The sequence below is a fragment of the Mytilus trossulus genome, chromosome 4, assembly GCF_036588685.1.
Source record: "Mytilus trossulus isolate FHL-02 chromosome 4, PNRI_Mtr1.1.1.hap1, whole genome shotgun sequence".
Classification (NCBI taxonomy): domain Eukaryota; kingdom Metazoa; phylum Mollusca; class Bivalvia; order Mytilida; family Mytilidae; genus Mytilus; species Mytilus trossulus.
Genome location: NC_086376.1, coordinates 71,320,635 through 71,343,936, shown reverse-complemented (window position 1 = coordinate 71,343,936; position 23,302 = coordinate 71,320,635). Strand labels below are relative to the sequence as shown.

General features: G+C 32.1%; 1 protein-coding gene across 1 annotated transcript in view; it reads left to right on the top strand.

Annotated features, from left to right (window-relative positions):
* The window catches only part of LOC134716784 (uncharacterized), a 182,630-nt gene that overhangs the window by 41,997 nt on the left and 117,331 nt on the right, over window positions 1-23,302 (top strand). The window contains exons 22-29 of the mRNA XM_063579792.1: window positions 13-158; window positions 586-748; window positions 1,109-1,275; window positions 2,263-2,398; window positions 3,758-3,936; window positions 4,862-4,985; window positions 5,673-5,818; window positions 6,586-6,709. Of these exons, the coding sequence (XP_063435862.1) occupies window positions 13-158; window positions 586-748; window positions 1,109-1,275; window positions 2,263-2,398; window positions 3,758-3,936; window positions 4,862-4,985; window positions 5,673-5,818; window positions 6,586-6,709 (1,185 nt within the window). The remainder of the gene's footprint in view (window positions 1-12; window positions 159-585; window positions 749-1,108; window positions 1,276-2,262; window positions 2,399-3,757; window positions 3,937-4,861; window positions 4,986-5,672; window positions 5,819-6,585; window positions 6,710-23,302) is intronic.

Genomic DNA, 23,302 nt, shown 5'->3' with positions numbered 1-23,302 from the left:
ATTGGTTTTTAGAATTTTTCTTCAAACCATTGGATGTGTTGTATTCCATGCCCAGCAATGTTCTGTGGAGAAAGTGACTAAAACCATGACAACACACTTCCAGGATATAGTATCTGGTGTAGGGACAGTCACAGGCTTTGACCCAAGATCCTGCTATGGTTAGTATTCAAAAACACTTATATTCAGCTTAAATTAAAATTTAAATATTAGATAACAAAAATCTCTTGAAACTTTGAATATATGTGGAGTATTAAATTTTGTATATTTGAATTATTCCCTAAAAAATTACCAAAGTGAATTTGTTTTTGAATGGAGGCTTTGACTCTATTAAAATTGGTGAATGAAGAAGTATCAATATTCTTGTGAGCATGCTTAACTGTGTGATGCATTTTTTCATCCATCTCTCATCAACTTTTTGTTTACACAATACTTATATGATTGTTGAGGTATCATTATAATGAACATTACTTATCAATTAAACTTTCTTTTACTTACAATTTTGTCTGTAATTGCTTTCAGTTTAATTTTTTGTTTGTCCTTGTATATTGATTGTCCTTTAAATATACTTTCACGTTTCATTTTTAGCTTCAGTAGATACAGTTGTTTTACCTACAATGATGCCAATAACTTCCCCAGTCAGACCATGTGTTCACCCTGATGTATTGTCCTATATATTGAACTTTGATTGTCACTATGATGCCATACCCACAGATATTGAACAAGGTGCTTCAATGACAGAAAAATGCAGGTAAATGAATTTTCCACATTTTATAACTATGCATAATATTCATCCTTAAAATGGCATTCCATCATAGCTTCCCTGATCTCAAAGTTATTAGAAAACTAGCATAAATCAAAATTAACTTGCATTCCTTAGACAGAAAAAGAATAAAAGCTTTCTTGATTTTTCTTTTTTATGAATGTTAATGGCATTAATAAACATTAAGCCCAAATAACACATATGTACAGACTTTTTGAAAATAAGTGATGGTATGAATATTGTGAAGTTCATAATCCAGTTGAAAATGCTAATCATATTATCTCCAAAAAAATTAGGATGATTTTTTTTGTCTGAAATTTTAAAAGGTATAATGACTTATTATTTCAGATTTTATTGGCAGTCATCAGCATGTGTGTATAGAATGAGTAGAATGAACCCACTGCTACAGAGTGCAGGCACATGTACATATAGTGACATTACAAGTGTATTACAACAACACGCCAGTCAGATGTATAGAGTTAAACCCAACAATAGTACTCCTTCTGACTGTTATAGTAAGCATTTTAATGTATACAGTCCTTTCAATTGTTAAAAAGCTAGTCAATCCAATGTCAAACAAAGTTTAGATTTTTTTCCTTTAGTTTCTAGCGCATCTTTAACATTCAAAAGTATCTCTATGGAAATGCATGTACCGGTAGTTTATTTGTTAAAACAAAATGATTTTTCATATAAATAGTTCCAGAAATATTTAAAGAAAAATGTTGTCATCTTGTTTACCTGACTTATCTGGTTCTTGAAGAAGGAGATAATTGTCATTCAAAAATCTTTTTTATTGAACCACATTATTTGAGGTAGTAAAAGAATTTCTTTATTCCTTACAGTATCATCTAGACCAATTTTCTCTATTCTTTATTATTTTTGTCCATTCCATTTTGTGTTTTTATGACCCACCTACGATAGAAGAGGGGCATTATGTTTTCTGGTCTGTGCGTCCGTACGTCCTGACATTCTTCTGTCCATCTGTTCGTCCCATTTCAGGTTAAAGTTTTTGGTCAAGGTTGTTTTTGATGAAGCTGAAGTCCAATCAACTTGAAACTTAGTACACATGTTCTTTATGATATAATCTTTCGTATTTTGAAACAAAATTAAACTTTTCACCCCATTTTCATGGTCCACTGAACATAGAAATTAACAGTGAGTTTCAGGTTCAAGTTTTTGGTCAAGGTAGTTTTCGATGAAGTTAAAGTCCAATCAACTTGAAACTTAGTACACATGTTCTCTTGTGGTTGATCTTTTTACTTTTAAGGCCAAATTAGATTTTTTACCCAATTTCAGGGTCCATTGTGCGAGGGGGGCATCTGTGTACTTTGGACACATTCTTGTTACCATTTGTTCTAAACTTTTTACCCTTTGTTCTCTACTTTGAACACCCCATCCAGACACTTAATTAGTCTAAAACATAAAAATAGTTATTTTTTTACTGTGACAGATAACTTTTTATGAAGTATAATGGAGTGTAAAATTGTTTCTATGAATTGCAGGCTATAATCGTGACCAAGATAAATGTTCCAGTTTTCTATATGAATCAGAAATGTACCAGGATTTTGATGACTGCCTTTACAATGTCATGAAGGCTAGGTTTGACACGGCGTTGGATACTGCCAATTTGACCTGTGTGTAAGTTAAATAAAATTAAACTATGGTGTAAATTTGTCATGGTATGCTTTCCACATTGTAGTAAGCATTAGTCTGTTATAAAAGATATGTATGCATTATAAAGACCAAAATTGGACTTCTTTCCTCTCGGTTCTAGACAATAAATGAAAATTTTAAAAATCCAACCTGCGCTTTCTCAATAATATTTTTACAGTGAGTTGTACTACTTTTGGGACAAATTATGTAAAAATTATAGAAAACTTCATCAGCTCTAACTCAAAATATGGACAATTTTATGTTAAAGGGGTCTTTAAATCTTTTCTGAAGTACTATTTTTTTTACCCTTTTCAGCTGGACCTAATCACTACTTTGCATTAATATTTATGACCCAAATTTTTTTACAGTGTCATTTCACCCCCTTACTTGCTATATGAGGGGTATAAAATAAATTGTCAAGTAACACACTGTCCACACTACAGACTATATTCGTGGACAACGAAAATCAAAGGACAATATCTGTGTACTCGGACCATATATGTATACAAATGTACTTCCAAATAGACTACATATGTCAATTGTTTCAATTGCAAGAACTTTTACTGTATTCTGTTCCATACAGAAAGTAGATTTTAATAACTTTTTGAACAACATATAAAAATATGATGCGAAAAGATTGCTAACTAGACAACTGTCAACCAGAGACCATAAAATGTAGAAGTCAACACATATAGGTCACCATATAACCTTCTAAATGAGCAATACCCTTACCACATAGCAAGTTATAAATTGGCTGAAATGACAAATGTAAAATAACTGAAACAAGACAAAACTAACAGCCATATATGTACAAAACAATAAAATAAAGACAAATATGGAGAACGAAAGATTCTTCTAGAAAATAACAATATAATTTGAAAGAAATAATCAGGAGTTGTCTCCCATAGGCCTATTATCAATAAATTGATGAAGAAACATTATTTCTCCAGGTCACAGTGGCTTCCAAAATAACTTCAATGATTTATCAATGATATTGTTTATAATTTTGTTACTTTGTTAAAATGTGTATACATGTTTTTGTTTAAATTTTAATCATTCTAATCATTTACTGTGCTTAATTCAGGTGACTTTATATCTCAAATGTTGGGCACAATTATTGGTAAATAAAATATCTTGTATGAAATACAGCAAAAAATGACAACTGAATTACAGGGTCCTGAGTTGGGACAGCCATAGACAATGTGGAAGGGTTATTCATGTTTACTGGCACCAAACCCTCCCCTATCATGTCTAACGTATTACCGAGATCTTCACAATTGATTTCAACACATGTGAAACCACAAACAGTTCCTCCTCATTTCATTTATTCTTTTTTCTTTCTAGACTATACGAAGAAGCAACAGAATGTGTATTTAGATATTACAAGTGGAAGGGACTAGACAGCTGTGTCAAGAGTCAGTTTGAATCAGATTTAATCTGGATGATAAACATGAGAGCTGCCCAGTGGTCACAGATGATGGGCATGAATATAGAGGAACCAGAAATTACACACAAATGCATAAGTATGATTTGAATATTGGGTGAACAAAATTGAAGTCAAGTAGCTTATGCAGTCATTTACTGTGTATACAATCGCAGTATGATCATTCATCGATAAATCATGTATATATTTACAAAAAAAAAAGTTTTTAGGATTTCACAAAGAGGCACAATTATTACCAGTATTAGAAATCAGTTTCTTCTAATTACTGTAAACCAACTTATATTTCGCGAGTAGAACTATAACATGAATATTAATTGTCATAAATATGTAATAATTGGATAATTCCTTATTGAACTTCAGAAAATTGCAAAATTGAATAGCCGAGAAGTGGTCTAGGAGGGCTAAAACGTGAAATTAAGTATCCGCGAAAATAAGTTGGTTTACAATTTTTCATTGCTGGTAATATAAGCATGATAAGGGTAAAACATATAATTGTGTCATAAATTTGTGGTATTTATTTGTAATTTTGTTGAGAAAACAGAATAGACACGAGTAGCATTCCTTATTTTCTTGATTTTTAAGCATTATAAAAATAAATGTTATATTTAAAACATTGTTCAAAAGGTGTTCTTGAACACAAACTTTAAAACTAAATTCTATAAAAATGTGAGACATACTAAGCCTTCTCATGCTGTTATACTTAACACAGCTTTGCTGCTTTAAAGCAACACAAAACACTTTATGTCATGGCACTTAATTCAGATTGAACTCACATTACATGATAAAATCATTTAACAAAGGGACACTACTCTCATGACTTCTGCAAAAAAACCCACCATACTACCATACAACAAGCATGATTTGTTTTTAATATTTAAGCCAGAAATAAGATCTTTAGTTTCATGGATAATGCTTATTTGTGATTTTGAGATATTTCAGTTTTCTCATCAGCCATAGTTTTATTGGGAGACTCGTCATTATATTGCAACAATTTTCAATTAAAGGTAATTCAACCAGTGGTCCAGATTTTGGACACAGTATATGTGGAGATGGAAGAGGGCTTATTTTATCAAGAACTGAATGTATTAGTGAAATATTGATGTCTCAACCATCAGATTCTGTCTGCAGGTACCTAATTCATTTATTATACAACAAAACAATCAGCACCTAATAAAAATGTAGTGTTTTGATACTTTGCAAACAATGATAAAGTTATGTATAATTGGATCATTGGATATGTACTTATTTTTACATCTGACAATGTTAATGCAACCCCTACTAAACTAGATGGATTTAATTGAAACCCAATTACTATGGTGTTGTAACAAAGGAATCAAAATTTATGGAAGGCTAATAATGGAAGGGGGAGATAATTGAACTTAATTTTTAAAGAGATTAAGAAGACACATTTTGTAGTTAGTCATTACTTTTGCAAGCTTCTAAGTTTTGTCAGAGGGGTGAAAAAAACTCTTTGGGCAGTTTAATATTTTGGAATTCTCGAATAGCTAGTTAAATTGTTGTGAACTTTGGTTTTAATATATTTGTATTGTGCTGCTAGAACAGACTCATGATTTTCACTGGAATTCAAGATTTGCCATTTATTTTCTCAAGATACAGGATGAGACTCCTCCTACTTACCCTATTGTCATACTGTTTATGGGTAATAAAAGATATCCTGTCAGTTATTTATTTTATTTTTTCATTTTAAATGTCCAATATCAATTAAGAACAGTATCCATCATTGCAGTCCAGTTAATAGCCAGAAGATGATGAACATATTGTGCTTAAAGTCAATATAAAACAATTTCATTTCAGGACATTTCAAGATCGTTATATACCCTGTATTATGGAGAAGCTATCTGATCATTTCAATTGTACAAATGATGTTATAAAGAGGAGTATTTTGGAGGAAAATCATCTTATTACAAAGTTATCCAGAGGAAAAGTAGATTTATCATCATGTAAGTTTATATATTTTTGCATTTAGTGTACTGTGGATTCATTATTAATCGTTGGATATCAATGTTCGTGGGTTTCATGGATACAGGTGAACCACAAATTCAAATGTTCATCGAATAACATTTTTTCAATAAGCTTTGTATACAGAGATATATAGAGAGATATTTGTATACATGCAAAACCAGGAAATCATATATTTAATATGCAATATGCAAGTTTTGAGCAATCCACGAAAATTGATACCCACGAAAATAAATGAATCCACAGTATATATTTTAGGTAATAATATAGTGTCTACTAGGAATTTGATTTATTTCAGTTTTGATAAAAAAAATCAATATTAAATCCTTCACATTGTATTTTCTGCAATGATTATAAGCTTACAACTTTGAATTTTGTAACATGGTCTGTTTTGCTGTGCTGTATTTTTGGGGGTTGATGGTATACCTTTTTTATATAATGTTGTATGTCGTCAATTTTATATCTATAACTATTAATTTTTCCTCTTTTTAATTCAGGCCTCAGTGGTAGAGTAGTTGAATGTTTCACTAGTTTGTCAATCGTGAGGTTTGGGTTTGAGCTTGGATATGGGTTCAACTGAAATCTGAATTAACTAGAATTTTCAGTTTTACTACCAAAAATCTTGGTTTTATCTGGCTTCCACCTCAAATAAAAACTGGCTTCAACAAAAGACATAAAAGTCCTGGAAATGGCGTTAACCACTAAATATCAATCAATCATCTTTGTAATTTGAATTTTTACTCCACAGGTATGTCAATGAATGGAACAGATATTTGTACATCCTACAAACCAGAAGTTGTCAACTTTGAAGATTGTTCAATGGCTGTTTATGGTTTTATAAATAAAACAGTATCTACAGAGGTTCTTTGCAGGTGAGATCTTGTTATATTTCTGTTTCAGAGCTAATTTTCTACTGCTTTTTAAAAAGAGTGAGACTTTGGTTGGCTTGCTAGCTTAGTTTGTATTGATGTTTGCTCAAGCATTGTAATTTAGATTGAAATCTGCAAACAATATAAAGAGGTTGAGGTAAACCTGTATACCTTATACTTAAAGGGGCATTAGCTACGAGATATATAAATATTAAATTAAAATATTTTTTTTTTATTGTTCAATCATTAATGAAAGTGAATTCAGAAAATAATAATATCTTTTTTTCCTTCTATTAAATCGACGTGACCTAGACAAGTTTGCAATCTATTCATATCTTTATTTATGTTTATATCGCGTTATATGAAGGTTGGCAGTTTTCTGAGGCTACGTTTCGATGGTGCTTGGAGAAAACCACCGACCTTTTATAGGAAAATTGATGATCCTTGTCAATTAAGATTACAGTCCAGTGCACCCGAAGAAGCAGTGTTTGAACTCATAACCTTTGTGTTTACAGTAGTAACAAATTAGACCACATGGCCACCAAGGCTGCTCAATGGTTTATTAGATGGCATCTAGACTTAAATACACACTAATTGCTGTTACATAATATCATGTCTATGCATTGTTTATTGTTTATTTCAGACTAATTGTAATGTTATTGTCCTTAGATAATTTTTTTTTAGTTAATTCTCATGGCTTTGCCTATTAACTCATAAACTATCTTTGATGTGCACACCTACTGGCCGAATTTTTTTTGCCTAATATTAGGACTAGGTTTTGACAATTCACACAAAAACTCAACAAATGCTTGTATCAGATGTGGATACTTATAAATTCCAAAGGTCTAAGGTACATACAATATAAGCTATCCTCCTTCCTCTTACAATAGTATTAAAACATATGAATTTTCTACCCTTGACACGAGTATTTTCCATTCCAAACTAAATGACAAATTGAAAGAATTGGAGGACATGTTTTTCAACATGCAATCAGCATTCTCATTGGAACAAACTGTACTCCTCTTCTTGCCAACACATTCCTTTATAATTATTCATATGAGGCTGACTTCATGTCAGAGCTTCTAAGTAAAATGAAAAATAGCTAGTTTTATCCTTAAACTTCATTTTCCACTAAAAAAGATGTCTTCTCACTAAATATTTCAAAATTTGGTGAATATTTTGAATGCATTTATTCCATTTAACTTGAAATGAAAATTCTACAGATACTGATAAGTCTACTTCACGATTTCCATCTAGAAATTAACAATGTGAGTTGGTTGAGAAAAAAATTCTACGACAAAAAAGATTATTTCAGCTTCCACATATTTTCAATTCTATGTAGCAACATTCCAGCCATCACCTGCATATAGATGTTACATGTGTAGCAGTATCTGCTTACCCTTATGTAGGGCCTGAGCTCACCCACATATTTAATGGGGTTCATGTTTTTCTGTCTTTAGTTCTATGTTGAATTTTTGTACTTTTTTTTGTGTTCTAGATGTTTATGTTTTTTGCCATGGCATTGTCAGTTTGTTTTCCGACTTATGAGTTTGAATATCACTTAGGTATATTTGGCCTCACTCTTATAAGTGCTATTGCTTATTACATGTATCTTGAAAACTGTCTTAGATAAATAGTACTGTGAACAGCAAAATTGACCAGCTATACAATATCTCCATTGGTGGCAACAATTTGTTTAAACTTGTGAACAGGACATTTTAAGGCCTAGGGGAACTATTTATGATAAGTTTATACCTGCTAACTTTTTTTATATACATGTTTATATATATATGGTATCAATTTGCCACATATTCAAAGGTTACTACTTATTGCTGCACACTTTTGTATGTGCTGTTTTGTACTATAGAAACAGTGTTATTAATTTGTTTGGTATCATATACTGATGATGAAAGTCCTTTTCTCCTTTTTATTTGGATGATTTTTATACCGGTACATATATTATTGTGTTGAAAAGATGGCACATGTACATCCAGCTAGAATAGTAGCTAATATTTTCATTTGTAGGAATAACTTTTGACTTTTCCAATTTGGAATATATATAAATATATAGAATGGCATTTATCCTTGTGAACAATAAAAGACAGAACATTCAATATTTTATATGTATTGAATTATATATATATCATCAAATTTATTAAAGATAACATTATGCAAAAAGTAAAACATTACAATCAAAGTAAGAACACTGAATAATTTATCATCAAATTTATTATAAAATATAACATTATGCAAAAAGTACAGAGTTTGTATCGCAGATACATTAATATCCTGATATGGTCATTTCATATAACTTGGCATCCTTGATTGTACTGGTTATTGATTTAGTACATCCTATGTAGAGTTGTCCTGTTGGAGTGAATACAAGAGAAAATGGGTAGATTATGTGTATGTCACTTGTTTTATAATATGTCATCAGCAGACCAGTATTGTTCAGGATATGAAGTGTATGAGGACCTGGATCAGATACAATAACATTATCTCTAGGTGTTGTCACTATGTCTCCAGAATAGAATGGTCTGTCTTCGTTTATCTCTGTATCTCCTGTATAGATATTGATTACATCACCTCCCTGTCCTAACACTACTACTCTATTTCTGTCATCACTTACTCTATCTATCACATGAATATTCTTATTCCTGGTACTGGTTATCATCCCGGGATAGGTAAATGTAGGTTGTTTATGTTGATCATGTTCATACACTCTCTCATGGTCTCCATTCTGATTCATTAGTATTACACCACCTCTTCCTCCATTAACACCTCCTACTAGAACTTTACTGTCACTAGTGATATAGATTGCTGTAGGAAGGAATGGTGACACATTATATACTGAGTCTGTTAGTGTACCTGTATTACTACTGATTTGTTTAAGTCTAAATTCCCCTGTAGATATCAGTAGATTATTTGATTGAGTAACAGCCATATCATAGATCTTAATATTAAAGCTAGATAGTATGGTCAGTTTGGTTCCTTCAGGTTTTACTCTCTGTAACACTTTATCTGCTGTACTACCTATCCACAGTGAATCATCATTACAATATGACATACACTGTATTGCATTTAGTTCAGTCTGATATTGTTTATTGATGTTCAGTTCTACAACAGTCAGTTGTCCCACATCTTTGATGTTTACTACCTGATGATTCTTGGCATTTTGGAATTTTGGATGTACTTTTTCCTTGCAGTTATTGCACATTAAATGATCACAATATGTACATTTCCACTTAATGGGTCGTTCAGTTTCACATATTCCACATTTAGCTGGGACTTGACTTCTTATAACAGATTGAGAGAATGCCATTATTGTTAAATATATATTCTATGTATATTCTTCCTTGTTTATATCTGAAGTAGATTTGTAGATTTCACCTAAATGTATTGTGTAAATAATACTACTTTGATAAGTTATATGATTTGGGTTATCATGTCAGACCATATCATAATTATCCACGGTCGTTGAATATCTAGAAGTTGGTTTCTTTTTTAATTCATTTTATTGCGAACCCTATTGAGCCTTTCCATAGATTCACCTGCAAGTTACCTGTCCATTTAAACTTTTGGCAGTTCTATTGTCCTATCTAACAAATACAACAGGTTTTGTTCTCTGTATAGTTTATTCACTCAGACCTTTAAATTTCTTCTAAGAGAAATCTATCACTCATTGATTAATCTACCTGAGCAAAAAAATTATCTGCTTAACTGATGGAAATAACATGTTGACTATTAATATTAAAACTGTATATGACTTTGAATGTATTATATTTTCAAACTGTTGAATGTATAAACACTGATTCAAACATTAATAAAAGTTGATTTCTGAAAAAAATCTAAATTATTACTTTTTCCAAAACAAAATGATAAAAAAAACCTAAAAATGGTGATTTTTATATATTAAGGCCTTCTTAAAAGTATTCTTTAACTAATCAAAAACTAAAAGATGCAAATTTTCATACGAACAATACTTTTTTTTAAACAAACTTTTTATGATTAGATTATTATCTATTTTGAACAGATTGAAAAAAAATATTATAAATGTTTAATAAACATGAAATCACAGACATTTTTTTTAAGTGAAACATGGTATTTCTATCAGTTAAAGTCATAAGAAACCTCAAATCAAAAAAAAATAATGCATATGATTTTAATAACTCAATGGATAGTTTTCATTATAAAATTTATGTACATATACTTTTTTCTGAAGAAAATTCTTTAATTTATTCATATTTAGAAGAAATTTACTTTATTTCAATAGCTTCCTTCCAGCAAGCAATTCCCCCGACATATTTTCCGTATGCAAGGTGACCTCAGTGTGACCCATCACGTAAAAATCCGGTGACCACAATACGCATCGATGTCCTTAAAATAAACTATTATCTGAATTTACATGTTAAACACGTGCTCAATTTACTTGCTTTTTTGTTTATTTTTCGTCAATTGTTGACAAACAGGTGACAATCGTTAAACTTCGGCTTCAAAACACGAACTTTAATTACCTGCCATATTTTTACAACAACACTGACCGATTGAAAAAAAAATGACAATTATACGTAATTTACATGAAAAAAATGCTAAATTCGAGCACAGAAGACTAAGTTTATGATGTTTGTATGCATCGGTTCAAGAATTGGAAGAACATTATTTTTCACCGGTCACTCGTTTCTTATGACTTTAAGCAGATAATTTTTTACTCTGGTAGATTAATCAATGAGTGATAGATTTCTCTTAGAAGAAATTTAAAGGTCTGAGTGAATAAACTAAACAGAGAACAATACCTGTTGTATTTGTCAGATGGGACAATTGAACTGCCAAAAGTTTAAATGGACAGGTAACTATCAGGTGAATCTATGGAAAGGTTCAATAATGTTCGCTATAATTGTATTCATAAAAATGATACACACCATACTATTAATATGCTTAAAACAGTTTCAGGTGATTGGATTTAAAGATATTTTGTGGTTCTTTAAAACTCATTTCTGAATTCCTTGATTGGTAATAAAGTAATGTATGTCGTTATTGTTCTTTATCTTTTACTGTTTTGTGAACAAATCATCATTTTATACAATTTTGTATCACAAGCATTTGAGTAAAGGATTTCAATATTGTATTTTTCATTGTTTTCACTTTATATTGAATTATTTATTTTATACCACAAACTTAACACTACTTTGCTTCTCTTGCTTGTTTTTTTTGGAAATTTATTTTCCAAGATAGGTCAATATCTCTGATATGCCTCACTATGAGGACAGCTCTGATTCTCAATTGCATCAAAGATTATATTAAGATCCATATACATTCTTAATCTAAGGTTCATTAATAAAGTCCATTCATACACTCAAGTCAGTCCATGTTTTTAATGCATTTAGTATAATATAAAAATTTAGAGATGTTGTATGATTAATAATGAGACAACAATCCAGCAAAGTTCAACTGAAGTGGATGGAAGCAGTAATAGTCAATTATACAGCCTTCAACAATTAGAAATTAGAAAAACTCATACCCTACATGTATAGTAGTCTATAATGGCCCTTAGATGAAAAATATGAAACAACTCAATTGGAAAAAACTAATTTATATGAAAACAATTTACAAAAAACAAATATGACAAACACTAACCAATGACAACATCTGCATGATAGGCAACTAACTTGGGACAGACACATAAAAAACATGTCAGGGTCTCACATGTTTGTGTACATGTCTAACTGGCAGGTGTCATATGACCTTGACCACATTTTCATGGTCCAGTGGTTAAAGTTAAGTTTTTGTGTTTTGGTCTATTTTTCTTATATGCAATAGGACAACTATATTTGGTGTATGGAAACATTTTATGATCTATATGTCAGTTGCACAGGTTTTCTTTGACCTTGACCTCATTTTCATGGTTCATTGCTAATGAAGTGTTAAGTATTTGTGTTTTGGTCTGTTCTTTTTATAATTTATAAGCAATATGCCAACTATATCTGTTGTATGGATGAATTAATAGCTGTTCATGTCTGCCTGGCATGGGTCATCTGACCTTGATCTCTTTTTTATGGGTCATTAATCAATGTTTAGTTTTCTTGGTTAATGCTGAGTTTATGTTACAGTTGTAATAAAGCTTTATATTTAGGACTATCAACATAATATCAATGATTAGTAAAAAAGGCCAGACATTTCAGGGTGTGCACTCTTGTTGGGTTGATGTTTCAAGAAAATTTACCTCATGTCACCTTTATCTCTGCTCACTTCACAGTTATTCAGCATTAGATTTCAGTTTCAAGTATATTTTTTAGTGGTTCAAAAATACTTCATGTTCACTTGTCCCTAAAGTAGATGTTTGTAGGAATATGTCACAGGCTTAAGTACAATATTTTTTAAAGGATGTGATATATGCAATTGATAGGCGAAAGTATGGATTTTGCAGGAAAAAAATATTTTGAAATATTCTTCTCAAGAATTTAAATAGTGTTTTGTTAGTATATGCCCCATTTTAGACCATATCTATGTATGGGAATTGAGTTAAGCCTTCCAATTTCTATTTTATTGTGTGTCTTTCTATATTGTTTCAGAAAAGGGAGAAGGTTTGGTACCATTAAAACGTTTAATCCTGCTGCAAATATTTGAACCTGTCCTAAGTCAAGAATCTGATGAACATTGGTTGTACTCTGTTTATGTAGTCCATACATGTATTTCTTATTTTAAGCTCACTTGGCTCAAAGGGCCAAGTGAGCTTTTCTCATCACTTTGCGTCTGTCGTCGTCGTCTGTCGTCCTCGTCGTCGTCATCTGTCATCATTAACTTTTACAAAAATCTTCTCCTCTGAAACTACTGGGCCAAATTAAACCAAACTTGGCCACAATCATCATTAGGGTATCTTATTTAAAAATTGTGTGGCGTGACCCCGCCAACCAACCAAGATGGCCGCCATGGCTAAAAATAGAACATAGGGGTAAAATGCAGTTTTTAGCTTAAAACTCAAAAACCAAAGCATTTAGAGCAAATCTGACATGGGGTTGAATTGTTCATCAGGTCAAGATCTACCTGCCCTGAAAATTTTAGATGAATAGAACAACCAGTTGTTGGGTTGCTGCCTCTGAATTGGTAATTTTAAGGAAATTTTGCTGTTTTTGGTTATTATCTTGATAAATATTATAGATAGAGATAAACAGTAAACCGCAATAATGTTCAGCAAAGTAAGATTTACAAATAAGTTAACAAGACTGAAATGGTTAGTTGACCCCTTTAGGAGTTATTGCCCTTTATAGTCAATTTTTAACCATTTTTCGTAAATCTAAGTAATCTTTTACAAAAATCTTCTCCTCTGAAACTACTGGGCCAAATAAAACAAAACTGGGCCACAATCATTATTATGGTATCTAGTTTAAAAATGTGTCCGGTGACCAGTTCAACCAACCATGATGGTCGCCATGGCTAAAAATAGAACAAAGGGGTAAAATGCAGTTTTTGGCTTATAACTTAAAAATTAAAGCATTTAGAGAAAATCTGACCAAGTTAAATTGTTTATCAGGTCAAGATCTACCTGTCCTGAAAATTTTAGATGAATCGAACAACCAGTTGTTGGGTTGCAGCCTCTGAATTGGTAATTTTAAGGAAATTTTGCTGTTTTTGGTTATTATCTTGAATAATGTTATAGATAGAGATCAACAGTAAACAGCAATAATGTTCAGCAAAGAAAGATTTACAAATAAGTCAACACGACCAATATGGTCAGTTGACCCATTTAGGAGTTATTGCCCTTTATAGTCAATTTTTTTACATTTTTCATAAATTATTGTAGATTTTTAGAAAATATTTCCCATTGTTATTACTTGGCCAAGTTCATTATAGATAAAGATAATTGTAGCAACAAAAATGTTCAGTATAGTAAGATATACAAACACATCACCATCATCAAAACACAATTTTGTTACGAATTTATCTGTGTTCATTGTTTAATATGCACATAGAGCAAGGTGAGCGACACAGGCTCTTGATAGCCTCAAGTTATTTAGATTAGACCGTTTGTTTCTCCGTTTGAGTTCTTTACACTAGTAATTATTTAAGGCCCTTTATAGCTTGCTGTTTTTGGTGTGAGTCAAGGCTCCATGTTAAAGGCCATACCTTGACCTATAATGGTTTAATTTTTATAAAAAATGTTTACTTGGATTGAGAGTTGTCTCATTGGCACTCATACCCCAACTTCCTATATCTATAATTATACAAAAATGTCAAATTTATGAAAAACAACTTTATGCAAAATGTAAATAATTTGTTTTCAAGTTACATTAACATCCTGATATTGTCACTTCATATATCTTGGCTCTCTTGTTTGCACTACTAAAAATTGGTCTAGTACATCCTATGTACAGTTGTCCTGTTGGAGTGAATGAAAGAGAACTTAGGAAGATTATGTTTATGTCACTTGTTTTATACCATGTCATAAGAAGGCCAGCAGTGTTCAGGATATGTAGTGTATCTGTAAACTTATCAGCTACAATTACATTGTCTCTAGTTGTTGTCACTATGTTTGTTGGACAGAATGGTTTGACCTTGTTGACCTCTGTATCTCCTGTATAGATATTGATTATATCCCCACCCTGTCCTAACACTACTACTCTACGCCTGTCATCCCTTACATCATCCACCACATGAATATTCCTGTTACTGGTACTAGTAATTAACATGGGAAAGGTGAATATAGGTTGTTTATGTTGATCATGTTCATACACTCTCTCATGGTCTCCATTCTGATTCATAAGTATTACAACTCTTCTTACTCCAGTACCAGCTGCTACTAGAACTTTATTGTCACCAGTGATATGGACTGCTATAGAATGGAATGGTGACGCATTATATACTGAGTCTGTCAGTGTACCTGTATTACAACTGATCTGTTTCAGTCTTGAATCCCCTGTAGATATAAGTAGAACATTTGATTGAGTAACAGCCATACCATAGACTTGGATATTAAAGCTGGATAGAATGGTCAGTTTGGTTCCCTCTGGTTTCACTCTCTTTAATGCTTTATCTGTGATATCATGTATCCACAGTGAACCATCTTCACAATAAGATATATAATGTACTGAAGATAGATCAGTCTGATATTGTTGATTGATGTTCAGTTCTATAACAGGCGGTTGTCCCACATCTTTGATATTTACTACCTGATGATCCTTGGCATTTTGGAATTTTGGATGGACTTTTTCTTTGCAGTTATTGCACAAAAAATTATCACAATCTACACACTTCCATTTTATGGGTCGTTCAGTTTCACATATTCCACATTTAGCTGGAGCTTGACTTCTTACAACAGACTTAGAAAATGCCATTATGATTATATATGTATGACATATACTCAGTCAAAAAAGTTTGGTTTTTTTTCAATTTTTTTATTGTTGTTTCTGGAAAAAATTTATTTAAACATCATTGATATAATTCTTAGTTTTACCTGTAGTTTTAAACAGTCTACTTTTTTCATGGTGATTCATTTACCGCCATTTCAGCTTTGCGTGTGTATCTGATGTTTTACCTTCTATACCTGTACTTTTAAAACTATATTAAAAATTTCTTTTTTACTAATGTTCAGAAACACACCATTGGTAAGAAAAACACATACACATTTGAAAAATTGCATGGGGCGTCAACCAGGCCACCACGAAAATGACCGTCAGAAAGCTGTTGAAATGGTTGATGCAGGAATGAGGGTTGTTGACATCATGGCTTGATTAAATGTGCATAAGGCAACAGTTTAGAGACTAACAAACAGATATCGACAAATTGCAACTGCACAGGATAGGTCAATATCTTGTAGACCAAAAAACTATAGTCAAGGGAGGAGCGCTACCTTCGCTTTACGTCAACATGTGACAATTTTTTTCCGGCCAAAAAGTAGTGCATTGACTAATGGCAGCTGCTTGTGTGCCTGCCAATCCTTCATTGGTGCACTTAGTGCATGGCTGAGAAATTAATTTTGAATAACACTATACTCATTTTTGTATTTTGACCCTCCCGTGCTCCATACAAAGAAAATTCTAATGAATGTGAGTGATAAACATTCATGTTGCTTCTGACATGTCATAATTCATTTTTGTTATTATTAAAATTATATGTTGTTAATGATTTCATAATAAAATAAAATTTCACATTTTTGTTGCTAAACTTTTTTGGCTCAGTATATATTCTTCCTGGTTTATATCTTAGGTCAACTTTACAAGGTGTACTATGCAAATACTACTATCTTTATAGGTTAAATGATTGTTGTAGTTCAGGTTGTTGCCAGTGATACTTTTTTAAATACTTAAACTATTTATGTAAAAGATAAAACCTTACTATGAATAAACTAAAAATAGTCACAGATGGTCCAGGGACACAGTTATTGTCCTTTGAATTTTGTCGTCTACAATTAGAGTTCATAGTGTGGACCCTTCAAAACTTTAATTTTTTTTCAAAATACCTTTCAAATTGCTTTCTTTATTTTGTATGCATGAAAAGTAAGTAGGGGAGTGATTTTACATAAAAACAAAATTTGGACAAATTTTAAAAGGCCAAAATATATTATGTCTAAAGCTGTCAAATTGAAAAATCAATATTTTAAGGTAGAGCTACTACACTTTTCTATAATTTTGATATATTCATCTTTTGCTACTAGTGTGACAAAAAAATCATTTCAAACAAATTTGTATTATAGGCACTAAGGGACAGGATTTAATATTGTATTTTTCAATGTTTTCACTGAATATTTAATTAATTATAATTATACAAATCAGTTTGATGCTTTTCTGACCTATTTTTGAGTGAATCTATTTACTATGATACAGCCCATCAGTGGTAAGGCTGTAGATTTTATTAAGTAGTCCCATTTTTAGCTCACCTGGCCCGAAGGGCCAAGTGAGCTTTTCTCATCACTTGGCGTCCGTCGTCGTCCGTCGTCGTTAACTTTTACAAAAATCTTCTCCTCTGAAACTACTGGGCCAAATCAAACCAAACTTGGCCACAATCATCATTGGGGTATCTAGTTTAAAAAATGTGTGGCGTGACCCGGTCAACCAACCAAGATGGCCGCCACGGCTAAAAATAGAACATAGGGGTAAAATGCAGTTTTTGGCTTATAACTCAAAAACCAAAGCATTTAGAGCAAATCTGACAAGGGGTAAAAATGTTTATCAGGTCAAGATCTATCTGCCCTGAAATTTTCAGATGAATCGGTCAATCGGTTGTTGGGTTGCTGCCCCTGAATTGGTAATTTTGAAGAAATTTTGCTGTTTTTGGTTATTATCTTGAATATTATTATAGTTAGAGATAAACTGTAAACAGCAATAATGTTCAGCAAAGTAAGATCTACAAATAAGTCAACATGACCAAAATGGTCAGTTGACCCGTTTAGGAGTTATTGCGCTTTATAGTCAATTTTTAACCATTTTTCGTTAATTAAAGTAATCTTTTACAAAAATCTTCTCCTCTGAAACTACTTGGCCAAATTAATCCAAACTTGGCCACAATCATCTTTGGGGTATCTAGTTTAAAAAATGTGTGGCGTGACCTGGTCAACCAACCAAGATGGCCGCCACCGCTAAAAATAGAACATAGGGGTAAAATGCAGTTTTTGGCTTATAACTCAAAAACCAAAGCATTTTGAGGAAATCTGACATGGGATAAAAATGTTTATCAGGTCAAGAACTATCTGCCCTGAAATTTTCCGATGAATCGGTCAATCGGTTGTTGGGTTGCTGCCCCTGAATTGGTAATTTTGAGGAAATTTTGCTGTTTTTGGTTATTATCTTGAATATTATTATAGATAGAGATAAATTGTAAACAGCAATAATGTTCAGCAAAGTAAGATCTACAAATAAGTCAACATGACCAAAATGGTCAGTTGACCCCTTTAGGAGTTATTGCCCTTTATAGTCAATCTTTAACCATTTTTTTATAAATCTAAGTAATCTTTTACAAAATCTCCACTGAAACTACTAGGCCACAATCATCTTTGGGGTATCTAGTTTTAAAAATGTGTCCGATGACCTGGCCATTCAACCAAGATGGCCGCCACGGCTAAAAATAGAACATAGGGGTAAAATGCAGTTTTTTGCTTATAGCTATGAAACCAAAGCATCTAGAGCAAATCTGACAAGAAGTTAAATTGTTAATCAAGTCAATATCTATCTGCCCTGAATTTTTTAGATGAATTGGACAACTGGTTGTTGGGTTGCTGCCCTCCAATTGGTAATTTTTAAAGAAATTTTGCCGTTTTTGGTTATCTTGAATACTATTATAGATAGCGATAAACTGTAAACAGCAATAATGTTCAGCAAAGTAAGATCTACAAATAAGTCAACATGACCTAAATGGTCAATTGACCCCTTAAGGAGTTATTGCCCTTTATAGTCAATTTTTAACAATTTTCATTAATTTGGTAAATTTATGTAAATTTTTACCAAATAAAGTTCTCTGTTACTAATGGGCATAGTTCATGATAGATATAATTGTAAGAAGCAAAATCGTTCAGTAAAGTAAGAACTTCAAACACATCACCATCACCAAAATACAATTTTGTCATGAATCCATTTATGTCCTTTGTTTAATATGCACATAGACCAAGGTGAGCGACACAGGCTCTTTAGAGCCTCTAGTTGTCGAGCACGACATAGGGATAGTGATCTGGCGGGGGTAACTTCTTTAAAAAGCTTTATGTTTTATAGTTCAGGAGCTGGAAGACCTGTATGCTTTATACTTTGTATATGAATGCCTCATTTTACTAAGTTCCTTCAGTCACATGTTCAATGTCCTTGACCTCATTTTCATGGTTCATTGACTTCTTGAAAAAAGTTAAGTTGGTGTATGGAAGCATTGTAAAGTGTATATGTCCAACTGGCAGGTGTCATCTGACCTTGACCTCATTTTCATGGTTTGATGGTTATAGTTAAATTTTTGTGTTTTGGTCTGTTTTTCTTGTACCATATGCCATAGGTCTACTATATTTGGTGTATAGAATTATTGTTAGGTATATAAGTGTACATGACTAGCTGACAGGTGTCATCTCCACTTGACCACATTTTCATGGTTCATTGGTCAAAGTCAAGTTTTTGAGTTTTGTTCTTTGTATCTCACCTGGCCCAAAGAGCCAAGTGAGCTTTTCTAGTTTAAAAATGTGTCCAATGACCCTGCACAAGAACCAAGATGGCTAAATATAGTACATAGGGTAAAATGCAGTTTTTTGGTTCATATCTCTGAAATCAAAGCATTTAGAGCAAATCTGCTATGGATGAAATTGTTCATCAGGTCAAAATCTATTTGCTATGGATGAAATTGTTCATCAGGTCAAAATCTATTTGCTGGTGATGAAATTGTTCAATAGGTTAAAATCTATCTGCTGTGAAATTTTCAGACCAATTGGACATTTTTGTGTTGGGTTGCTGCCCCTGAATTGGTAATTTTAAGAAAACTTTGCAGCTTTTGGTTACATGTATTATCTTGTATTATAGATACTAGTAGAAGAGATAAACTGTAAACAGCAATTATGTACAGCAAAGTAAAAACTACAAATAAGTCGACATGACCAAAATGGTCAATAGACCCCTTAAGGAGTTATTGTCCTTTATAGTCAATCTTTTACAAATTATTTTCAACTGTCACTTCTGGGCAAAATTAATTAAAGATAGAGATAATTGCAAGCAGCAAGAATGTCCTGTTAAGTTAGATCTACAAACACATCACCAACACCAAAACACAACTTTGTCATGTGTCCTTTGTTGAATATGCACAAATACCTAGGTGAGCGACACAGACTCTTTAGTGCCTCTTAAGTTGGTTATCTTGAAAACTATTACAGAAACTAAGAATAGTTTTTGTGAAGTCTGTGACTTTTGTCATAGAAAGCCCAACATAGGGGTATAGTGGTCTGGTGGCTGTGGTAGCATTAACTTACTTCTTAAAAGCTTAATATTCCAGAAGGTAGAAGACTTAAATCCTTCATACTTTGAATATAGATGGCTTATATCATGATGTTTCCTTCTGTCATATGTCCATTGTCCTTGATCTCACTTTCATGATTCAGTGACTACTGGAAAAAAAGTAAAGATACACATGGTATATATCTATATAAAATCACAGTTGCCTGAAGATTTCATAATTATAGCGAAAAAATGGGGGAAATAATTATTCTATATAATACTACTAAAAAATTGTATTTCTCCCTTTTTTTGGCTATAAATATGAAATCTTCAGGCAACTGTGATAAAATACAAATTTTATGAAAAAAAACATGAAAAATGTAAAGAATTTGTTATTAAGTTGCATTAACATTCTGATATGGACATGTCATATATATTAGTCTCCTTGGTTGTACTACCTAATGGCTTCCATGGCGTGTTACATCCTATGTACAGTTGTCCTGTTGAAGTGAATGAAAGGGACATTGGGAAGATTATGTTTATGTTGTTTTATACCATGTCATAAGTAGGCCAGCATTGTTCAGGATGGGTACACGACAACTCGTACTTTCGGCAACTCGTACTCAACCAACTCGTAACCTATTTTTACCAACTCGTACCCATGTTTTATTTGATATTATTTATCTAGTTTATATGCATAGTTTTTGTAACTTTCTTTCGTATATCATTATATAGCAAAATACAAATAAAAAAAAACAAATTTCATTGTTAATAAAATGCAATCATAATTGTTTTAGATAAGCTTATAATAAACAGAGAGAAGTAAATGAAAACAAAAAATCGGTATAAGTGCGGCACTATTAACATCAAAGGCCGTTGAGTTATACTTCAACAATCACCATCCTCACCGAAAAGAACGCTTCGTGTGTGAATAAGGGCCGATTTTTTATATATACATAAAATATACGAAATAAGACATATAAAAAAGAAGATTTCGTATGATTGCTTATGAGACAACTCTTCACAAGAGACCAAAAATGACACAGAAATGAACAACTATATATAGGTAATCGTACAGTCTTCAACCATGAGCAAAGCCCACCCATACCACATAGTCAGCTATATATATAAAATGACCATGTAAAATAATTCAAACGAGAAAACGAACTGACTGCCATACTTATATAAAAAAGAACAAAAAACAAAGTGTTAATACATCAACAAACAACGTGTTTATCGCAATATTCGAGCACACTTTGACACTTGAGGATTTTTTTTAGATATAAATCCTATCAGTAGATAAATCAGTACTTAGGTAAATAATAAAATATGAAGCATTATAATGTTAAAAATATTTTCTACTAACACAAAAAAACTAAGACATGTTCAACGCAATGTTCACTAAAAAATATCCTTTTCATATTCTATGGATCTACCTCAGGGTGCACTGGGATACTTCAGGGAGTTAAAATATCCATATCTACGGGTATAAACGTAGAAAACTTATGTTATAATGCTAGAAAAATATTGGGTACGACTTAGTAGAAGTACGAGTTGGTAGAAGTACGAGTTGGCTGAGTACGAGTTGCCAAAAATACGAGTTGACATGTATCCGTTCAGGATATGCTGTGTATCCGGAAGCATATTAGCTACAATAATATTGTCTCTTGGTGTTGTTACTATGTCTGTTGGATAGAATTGTCTGTCTTTGTTGATCTCTTTGTCTCCTGATTATATCCACATCCTGTTCTAACGCAGAACTCTTTGTCTGTCATCACTTATTTTATCCCCCACATGAATATTCCCATTACTAGTGCTACTTAATTTGTAGGGACAGGTTAATATAGGTTGTTTATGTTGATCATTTTTATACACTCTCTCATGGTCTGCATTCTGATTCATCAGTATTACAACTATTCTTCCTTGTTTAGGGTAGTCCTTATTAACATCTCCTACTAGAACTTTTATTGTCACTGGTGATATGGACTGTTGTAAGTTCTAATGGTGAAACATTATATAAGGACTCTGTAAGTGTACCTGTGTAACTACTGATTTGTTTTATTCTTGATTCCTGTGTAGATATTTGTAGATTGTTTGATTGAGTAAAAGCCATACCACAGACCTTGATATCAAAGCTAGGTAGTGTGTTCAGTTTGGTTCCTTCAGGTTTAACCCTCTGTAATACATGAACCTTATCCTCTGTACTATATATCCACAGCGAATCATCATAACTTTTAGACATACACATGACTTCAGATAGTTCAGTCTGATATTGTTTATTGATGTTCAGTTCTACAACAGTTGGTTTTCCCACATCTTTAATGTTAACTACCTGATGATTCTTGGCATTTTGGAATTTTGGATGGACTTTTTCTTTGCAATTATTACACAATAAACGATCACCACCTATACACTTCCACTTAATGGTTCGGTCAGTTTCACATATTCCATATTTGGCTGGAGCTTGACTTCCTGTGTTGGACTGAGAAAAAGCCATTATTGTTACACAAATACTATGGGTTTTTTTCCTGTCTTGAATCTGATGTTAACTTTGCTTGGTGAATAATACTACAAATGTATACTTTAATAAGTTGTATGATTTGGTTGATATTTGAAATCATCATGTGTTGTCAAGATTGTTAAATATTGAGCATTGGTGCAATTTTGTGGATCTCATATAGATCTGTTCATTTTGAATTAATAAAAGTAT